Source organism: Acanthaster planci, linkage group LG04 (assembly GCF_054643075.1).
Source record: "Acanthaster planci isolate LZ-2023a linkage group LG04, COTS_SCS, whole genome shotgun sequence".
Lineage (NCBI taxonomy): Eukaryota > Metazoa > Echinodermata > Asteroidea > Valvatida > Acanthasteridae > Acanthaster > Acanthaster planci.
In genome coordinates, this window is record NC_141780.1 from 8154155 (window position 1) to 8164018 (window position 9864).

General features: G+C 40.5%; 1 protein-coding gene across 1 annotated transcript in view; it reads left to right on the forward strand.

The window, feature by feature from the left end:
* uxt (ubiquitously expressed prefoldin like chaperone) overlaps window positions 1-6800 on the forward strand; it is a 20570-nt gene extending 13770 nt beyond the window's left edge. The window contains exons 4-7 of the mRNA XM_022226810.2: window positions 965-1038; window positions 2211-2318; window positions 2977-3040; window positions 5820-6800. Of these exons, the coding sequence (XP_022082502.1) occupies window positions 965-1038; window positions 2211-2318; window positions 2977-3040; window positions 5820-5885 (312 nt within the window). The 3' untranslated portion in view covers window positions 5886-6800. The remainder of the gene's footprint in view (window positions 1-964; window positions 1039-2210; window positions 2319-2976; window positions 3041-5819) is intronic.
* Window positions 6801-9864: the final 3064 nt, after the last annotated feature.

Sequence of the window (9864 nt, forward strand, 5' to 3'; positions counted from 1 at the left end):
CTCGGCTTCCAAAACTCATAGGGGATACTCGCCTGATGCAAATTTGTTGGGTATTTTGTTTGCATATTGAAATTGAGCAGGGGATTTGTTCATTCTGTGCTTTTTACACTATCATGTCTTTGTGGTGCATCAAGCTCAAAACAGCATTGCTGACCAGCGTAACGAGCACCTCTAAGGAAAACGTGTTTTCTCTGATTTTGTCTGTTCAAATAAACTTGGAAGCATCCAAATCGAACACAGTGTCATTTGTCTTCAGAGCTCAACCATAACAAGCTGAAAAGGACTTTTCTTCTGTTCATGCCAAGATGCAATTCTGAATGTAGATTGCATCATTCGGAGAAAATGGAAAAACAGAGGGGAACCCTTGCCCTGTGGGTTTTTTAATTTGCCAAATACAATCCAGGTGGCTTCTGCCTGATGTTCTAGATTGGGTAGGGTAGATGGAAACACCATTTTTTTCTTGGCCTTATACATATACAGTGGCAAAACTGCACTTAAGTACATGACACATCATGTTGAAGCAGAAAGCAGATTTTGTTTCACCATCGTTTAATGTATGTTGTGATTGAAATACAATTGAGGAACTCCCCCAAACAAAAAATGTTAAGCTAATGTAGATCATTTTTTTTTAGGAAATACAAAATTAAAAAAAAGAGTAGAATTTCAGTGAAATTTTCACAGCCTTTATCAAAATGTGCAAGTTGTATTGGGCATGTTGAATTTCAATTCAAGGGCAATACCCTTCTTTAGCCCCGGGTGATGAAAAGAAGAGTGCTTTTTTCCCATCAATAGCGTGATTAAAAGGTCACTTTGAACATCGCAACCAAATAGCTTTTCTCAAGGAAACCACTTTTCATCCCCAGTAACTTAAGGAGTTGGTTGACCTTAATTTACGTGGCTACATGTACAAACAGATTTCTAAATTATGTTTTCATGACCAACTTCTGTTTTGACTACATTGCAGGAAGCCAATTTATCAAAGGACACTCTCAAGACTAAAATTGACTTGGGATGTAACTTTTATGTGCAAGCAAACGTGTAAGTACTCTGTGTGAGTTGAGAGCGAATCATACAAGAAAGAAAGATGACAAGTCAAGAAGTGAATTGAGTTCTTTTTATTAATTTATTTTTAATTTATTCCGTTGTTTATCCAGGGTAGCCCAAACAGTCTCAGCTGGTTTTTTATTGGGCCCTGCATTCTAAACATACCAACACTTTTTTAACTTAAACTAGAATAGAGATTTAAAATAGAAATTAAAACAAAAGATAAAATAAAAGCCAGTTAGCTTAGGAACAGGGTTGAAAACAGGAGCAAATTCATACTCTTTCAAAATGAATTAACAATCAACAAAACCACAGTGTAGAGGTAACCTAAAGAAAACAATTCAGAAACTTACGCGGACAAGATCGAAATGTAACAGCATATAAAAAGGACTAACAAATGACAAATAATTGAAACAGTACACGGGAAGAACACAAGAAGTCAAACAAAGGAAACTTAGAGCCAATAAAAGTAAAATGCTAAAATCTTAACAGATTATGGAAAAATTAAGCATAGTGAAAAATATTTTAAAAGATCTTTCTTAAAATTAAGAAAGGAATGTATCATTCTTAATTGGGCAGGAAGAGAATTCCAAATCTTTGCACCAGCGACTGCAAAACTTTGAGAGTAGTAATCTGTTTTAGCAAATGGCACTTTTAGAGTGGCATTTATATTTTGCCTAGTGACTTGGTATTGTGCAAAATAAAACAAAAGAGATCTGTAATGTACTTGGGAGCCATGGAGTTTAAACATTTAATAACAAGAATACCCTTTTTACAATTTATCCTCTTTGAAAAAGAGAGCCATTTTAGGGCTGCAAACATATCCGCTGATGAAGAGGTAAATTGACACCCAAAAATCAGTTTAGCCGCTCTTTTAAGCAATTTGTGGAGTGTATTATTGTGACGTTTATATCGACCTTCCCATATTATACAATAGTAATCAAGCTTAGGCAGAACCAGGCAGTTGATGAGAGTGCCAAGGCTGTTTCTGGCAATACAGTGCCGAAGTCTATTTATCATGCCTAATTTGTGTGTGTATGTGCACAAATCGATGCCAGATTGAGGTCTCTTATCAGGAAGACATCACAGTTTTGCAAGTAAAATATGGACATTTGCTGGGCAAATTGACTAAACTAACTAAAAATACACTTGTTTTCCTCTGATAGGCCTGATGCAAGCAGAATCTATGTGCTTGTTGGCTTTGGGTTCTTTGTAGAATTTACTCTGCCGGAGGCTCTGAAGTTCATTGACAAAAAGTGTAAACACTTGACAAGGTCGGTTGTGCATTTCACTCTATTTTCCTGCAGATCCTTTTCATTGCCTGCCATCTTTGTAGGAAAATTACAACTGCATGCACAATGCAAACAGGTGCATGTGCGAATGGTGTGCAGATGTTTTATACGCACGTGCATGTTCATCCAAATTTTTTCAGAACTCGACATGGCTGATGCACATTATGAAAATTTGAAGTCAAAAATGGCAATCAGTAAGAAATGACGTCATGTGAGAGAGACTTGTAGCCAAGAGCAGTTTTCACGAGGTATATTTTAAAAAAATCTAAAGATGTACACGCACAGATCACATAGAATCAGGTCATATTGTCTACAAGAATGCCCATTGGCTCAGATTTTTTCCATGCCAAAACTGTTGATGTGATTTGTACTAGTTAATGCATGTGAAGACGAAGCACAGTGCTTGAAATCAGTCAAGGTACATGTAACTCCCCCAGTTGATCCGAGTGGTATTCTCACCTGTAGCTCAGGTCAGCTGTATGAGTGAAACGCAAAGGATTGTTTCCCTCCATTAAAAAAAGAGGGTTCAAATTATCATTCCACATTCCCCAAGTTGTCCACAGATACCAGAGTTTGAGCTGTATTTAAATGAATATTTAACTTCACTCCATATTATGACTCCATTTCTTCTTGATTTTAGTTTGAGCGATAAGCTGACGAAGGATTCTGCCGAGATTAAAGCAAACATCAAACTTGTTTATGAGGTAGGCCACCATGTTTAGTTGTGTGCAAAGTACTGCAACCCCCCCCCAACACACATAAATAGAGTGAATGCAACTAGTGCATTGTGGCCAGTGGTGTTCAGTGATTTGTGCTGGGGCTGTCCATAATGTACATGGGGGAGAGGGGAGTTGTGGTTATTGCTTGCACCTGGAGTGGGAGTCTAAGGCAATGCCCTCATGTGCCAAGTGCTAATGTTTCTTTAAATTGTAGTATGTTGAGGGGGCTCCGCGTAGAGCCGGGGTATCAATTGTCTCTTGACAGACGAACAGATGCCCTGAGACACGGCTGTCTGATTTTGATGATTCTGGCATTTATTCCAGCTCTCCCAAAATTTGAGTAGACTTCCAGTCAGTCACAGCAGGTACAGGTAATAAATGATGTGAAAGTGATGAGTATCCCGCCTGATTCAAGAACTATCCCCTGGCAAACATATAGTGGTGAGTCTTCCCTCGTGACACTCAGGGCGCCATGTTGTTTTCCAGTGTTAGCAACATGTAACAACAACCCAACTTCCCAAAACGACAACTTTTTACGTACGCTCCAACGGAAGACCCCAATTCTATTGTTCTCCCTGACCCGAGGTCACACACCGTCTTCCCAGATACAAGGTCTATTTTTAGTATATACATGCGGATACCAGGTACTCAATTTAGAACAACGGAGCGCCCTCTCGTGATATAAATACCATTATACCAACGAGTTCAATAGTCAAATGTGTACGTGCTTAATACTGAAACTTATTTGTTGCTGAAACCCTTCCGCTACAAAATCATGAGGAAACTAATGCCTTTTCTCACATTTTGCCTACTCTATGTGATTATGTGGAGCCCGTTTTCGGGCACATAGGCTTAATACACAAAACTGGGGAGCCCGAAACCGGACAAAGGAGCTAGGCCTTATAATAAAAGACCATACTCCAAACAAAAGACCGAGCTGCTGGGAATTGCTAACATTTTTTCAGTTGTCAAGAGAGGAGGAAATCCGTCATTGTTTTGAAAGATCATACCACTGCTTGTAGCATTCAGCGCGAGCGGATTACCTCTGGGAACGAAAGCGCTCCAGCACTCCAATGCTCCAGTGATGAGTGATACAATACCGCTGCATGCTAATCTGGCTTGTTTTGGGAAAGATGCCAGAAGTGCACTGTGCCAGTTTCGGGAACAAAAGAAACTTACATGTATGTAACACCACACAATCTGAGCTCACCGGGCCTGGGCCTGGCTGAAATACTCAAGCATCAATAGATTTTGTCTGTTAGATCAGAGTAGCCACCAGACAGTCATTCTTGTGGGTGTAAACGTCCAGTAAATGAAGTTATGATTTTTTTTCAAGAATTTTGAAAATGGAAAATCTTGAAAATCTCCCAGTTTTACATCTTGCAACTTCAAATTCCACCCGGCAGCAAGTGATTAAGATCTTACAAGCACCGTCATACTTTTGGGTGATAAGTCAAAGAGAACACGGGAATGCAATTGTGTACGGTATGAGGGCGGTCCATCAAGTCAGTATTGCGTGCATGCGTTACAGCAGGTCCAACTCACCAGTAAAGGCAGTTGTTGATACATTAATTCCTTCAAACCGTACAATAATTGAATACTTCCAGAGGGAGTGTAAAACTTGCCTCAGGGGTGATCCACAGTGTGCATTTGATTTTACCAAGATTGGTTTACCAGAATACTTCATCAGGAGTGTTTGTCTCAGGATGCCTCGACCAAATAGTCTGCACAGTTTTTAGATATTATTGATTAAACCACAATGGCATAAACCAACACAATTTTTTCTTTTTTTGTTGGAAGTTAATTGAAAAGTCACACATTTTCAGATTTACCCTCAATTAATCAATGCAGTCAAGCATTTGTGCATGATCTTTGTTGCTAAATGTACATGTTATTTGGTTGTCGTGAATGTACATGGAGTATACTCACTACAATGAAGCTACTCTGATGTGGTCTTCTAGCAGTGCATAGTAAAATACCAGGTAGTTAAAATAGAAAGTACCCATGTGATGATCTCTGATCTCACTCCTTTCAGTAGACACAATCTATGACATACTTCAGTGTGCAGTATTGCCATGATATTTGGTGTTGAATTGGTCACCAGACTGCTTGTACTCAGCCCCATGTCGGTAGTGCACATGAGGTTGTGTGTGTTGGTTTGATTTGCTGTCATTTGCAGTGTTGTTTCCCAAGTCAAGTTTGCTGACTTGTTTAATTTTTCTTGAGTGTTTTTATTTTTATGTTGTACTGTTTAAAGTGCATACTGATCCAACCAGATGAGCGACATGTGCCCTAGGAGTGTGATTTCTCAGACTTTTTCTGAATTTCAGGATTTTGGGCTCCATAATTATGCATTTTTAGAGGTTAAATCAATCAGATTTCACTACAATTCCTGCACTTTCTTTTTACAAAAGTGCAAGACCAAGATAATTTAACCTTTTTCTAAGAGCACCTATGTACCTAGCTATAACACCGATTGTTTTTATGTCATAGTTACAATCCCTCTACTTGAGATGTGTCATGAACGTTTCATCATCCCCAGAGACACATGGAAGCTCCTAGCAATAGCAAAAGTGTGGTAGCAGCTTTTTATCAAAAAAGCTGTTAAGGGTCAGTGAGATGTATCCTGAACAGCGTCTGGTACAGTGCATCCTCCATTGTTATATACTTGGGGCCTGATTTTGTGCTCAGTCTCTCACTTTTTTCAGTCCTTGATTTTGATAATGGGAGCTGTATCAGTTTTATTCTCTGCCTTGTTTTGCAGGGCTTGAGGGAACTACAGCATCTTGAGAGTGATGTAGTTGATGACAGGGATCGCCCTGTATGGTGACGAATGGGTGCACTGCACTGTACTCTGTTGCTCCATATAGACCATGGGGTATCTACGGCAGACTTCATAGGACAGACTTCTAGCCAGGAATTCAAGGCCACCACGGCACGATTTGGAGAAATTGAATATTCAAACTAGCCAAGTGTTTGATGGATAGATCTGTAGAGTAGATCTTCTGCCGGTCATCTTAGGACTGCATGGGACAAGTCGTCTTGCGTGTATTTGAAGGTCAAGTGTATTTGAAGGTCAACTTGGACCTGACAATAAATTTAAAATAATGCTCACCTCCACCTTGAGAGGCGGTGTAGTTTTGTTTCTAAAAATTTTCATATTTTGGTTTCAACGTTTAACTCCTGAAAAAATCCATGTGGCCCTGGTGAAGGGACAGCTTCCAACCCTGCCCACCCCATCCAGCTGGATATACTGTTGAATTTTGGCAGGATGTGCCAGTATTATGTACTGCTAAAATTAACAAAGAGTTGTCAAAATAGTTTGGAGCCAGCCCGCGAATGCGTTAAACGAGGGCACACTTATATCAGCACAAGCAAGCAAGTGGCTTGAGCCAAGACTCAACGAACACCAGCGGCTTATCCGAGAATTCACCTCAAATTCTTGTTTCTTCCGGAGAGTTTTGCAAGTTAATGTGCAAAAACTGGAAGTGGGAATAGCAAAAAATCTTGATATTTTATAACTTTACACAATTTTAGGTTGCCCTTAATTTGCCAGACGAAACGGAAAGATATGAAGGGTTGCCCCACGGCCTAAATGGAGACTCATTTTGCCAAGTGAATTTTGCCAGGGGCCCACAGGATGCTAGCAATCCTGAGCAGAGAGTTGTTTTGTTCAATTTAGTTGCAGAAATTGCACTTATGGCATAAGTTGCCATTGATGTCGCAATAAATGAGGGAAAATGGATTGTTTTTTGTTTGCTGTGTGATTTTTGTGTTGGCTTCCTCTCTTGCATGTCCCATTTGTTCCTGTTAATACTGTCCAGGGTGCGATTACCATTATCTGATGTCAGTCTACAATGTGTACCAAAATAAGATAAACTTCAGGGGGTTATGCCAAGCTTAACCAGGTGCTCAAGTTGTATGTGAATGACCAATTACAACCAACTTCTCGGCTTTCCATTGATATCTTTATTGCCCCTTTTGCCTCGCCCGACAGAGTACTGCTATTGGAAATGACAAGTCCGAATCACATTTCTGCAAGTTTGGGTGATCACTGCAAAGCCAGGATGATCGTTGAAAGCGAATTTGATGAACCTGATTTTCTTCAGTTATGATTGGCGTAACATTGGCCTTTTCATGCACCTACACCTTGAACATGTCCACCTCCCCCTTCCGACACAAAAGCTGACAGCAACGGACTATGCCCTGCACCAAATGTCCACTTACGCCATCAATGGCGTATGGCCGTGTCGTGCCGTCACAAAGTTGCCTTGTACCGTCACGTAGTTGCGTTGTGCCGTCGCATATTCGCATTGTGCCGTCACAGTTTTGTACTTTTTATTGAGGGCCGTCGAATTGTCCATCAGGCCGTTGCACTGTTGGGTTGTGCTGTCGGTATGGGCCAACGTATAGTCGCATCGTGCCATCGCAAATCCGCGTTGTACCGTCCCATATATACGTCGTAGAGTCGCGTCGTGTCGTGCCGTCCATATTTTTGTACTGTTTGTATTGGGCCGTTGCATTGTCGCCTCGTGCCATCGAATTGTCGCACTGTTGATTTCGAGGCTCTAATGGTCTACGGAGCATTGTTGCATAGTTGCATTTTGACATTAGACCTATCCAGTGATTTGCCAGTAAAGGATGCACGAGCTGAAGCTTCGCACCCCACCGGTCACTTTCCTTTGCCTCCTTAGTACTTCTGAAGTTCATGACTGTCCCTTCAGCAAATGCAGTGAAATTGGAGGATATTTGACGTCAGCTTCATTTTTTTAGAGCCTGTAATATGGGCATTTTAGAACAGGGTATGTTACCCATACATTGTTTAGCGTAACAAGCCTTACCTCAGCCAGCATGATACATTAATCAGTATCAGTTTGACGATGCGACTATATGCGTCGTTGTAAATAGCAATAATTATTAATACGACACATAGAGTCTGCACGAGTCGCGCACAACTTTCTGAGCAGCAATGACGAATCGAGTCGCTCATCTGAGAGAAGTTAAGAAGCCAAGAGAAAGATATAATAAGCAATAATTGACCATAAGGAACGTATAACACCTGCGGCTTTACCTAGGTTGCTAAAAAAATCACAACAGTTAGTAAAGTCAATTTCCTAGTTTTTGATCGCAAAAATTATTCAATCTGACTGCTGCTCAGACAATCCTCGAAGTCCAGTGAAATGTGGCCAGTAGTCCACTTGTTTGGTAGACTTGACTCAAGTTGGGATCTCTGTGGCGTCTAATTCGTTTACTTTGGATACGCATGGAGACCGCGCACCATACTTGCTTCGCGCGCTCTGGTGTCCATACACTCATTACTATTAGTTCAGTTCAGAAATCCCAACTTGACGAATCTGCCAACCGTTTGTACACAGCGAATGGGTCATCTACCAAAAGTGGTAGCAGCCAATCACATTTCCGGACTTTTCATTCATTTTATTTATTATTTCGCAGGTCAATACAATAAAACGACACCACAAAACGCCCCTGCCGGATTGCTGATAAGTTTACCTAATAACTATCTGGTAGCTCTCCCGTTGTTTTTTCGTCGGTCATACCTGCATTATAAACTTTCTTCCTGTATCCTGATTCGATGCAGTAACAGCGAGGAAACGACTTAAGTCATTTACTTGTTGTTTAAGCTTGATATTTAGACCAATTACAGTTGTGACGTCTGCTGTAAATTATTACGCCCACTTTCCCTTCTAAATAATCTCCTCTTCTCCATTTTGACTACATGTATATATATAAAAATCCACTGCATATTGGTTAAATGATTTTGACTTTTTATCTTTGAAAAAAATCACGTTCCCCAGGCCTAATACAACAAGCCACGGAGAAGTGGCTGTTAATACTGGTCACTGCACGCTTCGCTGATCAAAAGCACGGTCACGTACTTTACGTACATTCCAAAATATTGTGATGTAAATGATCCAATCCTAGGATGAGAGTAAGTAGCCGTGTGGTGTACTGCTCTACACCATGGGGAAGAGCTACATTCGCTTGCTTTAACAACTGCACTTACGTTGTAAGTAAACAAGCTAATTGCGTTTGTTCCATTCCCACTCTAGCGTCCATGTATATAATTCGTTTTCTACGCGCAGCACAGCGGAAGATTGACTTCTGACGAGTAAGGATTATGGCGTCTATCTCCAGTATAATCATGGACTTGTGTGATTATAATCCACCTGTAAGTCTCTTTCGTTGCCCCGCAATGGCGACAGACGTTTTAAGAGATTTTTCTCTTGAAAAATAACTGGCGGCAATGGTGCTTGCTTTAGTATATAAATAGATGCACGTAAAGATTTATCCACCTTTTGCATGGGCTAATGTTGTAACTCTTTTGGTTTGTAAATAAACGCATAAGCCATATAAGTTCTTTTGTGAACAATGCACAGTATTGCGAAGAACATTTAGCAATCTAGCTCCAATTATTTCAAAGATCAGAGTTTGCTCCACACAATCGCCTATTATGGAGTTGTAATGATTACAAGCAAACTGTTTTTACTATATACAATGGTATTTTCATGGTTGAAGGAAGAGACAGCTGTACATCCGAGTGGCCTTGAAATTACTTTGAGGTGACTGCACTGAATTTTTACCGTTATCACTAGCTCACGCGAATCCTAGGAGCTCGTTCATAACGGCTCACAAAGGTCTAAAGAAACGAGTAAATGGGTTTATCAAGTAATGTACCCAAAACGGGGCAATTTCGTGTCAAGCCTCATTTTGTTGGGGGTAGTTGTGAAAAGAAGTTCACGCTGAGGGGTAGTTTTTCCCCACGCGACTTCATCAGAAGTCGAAGGAGG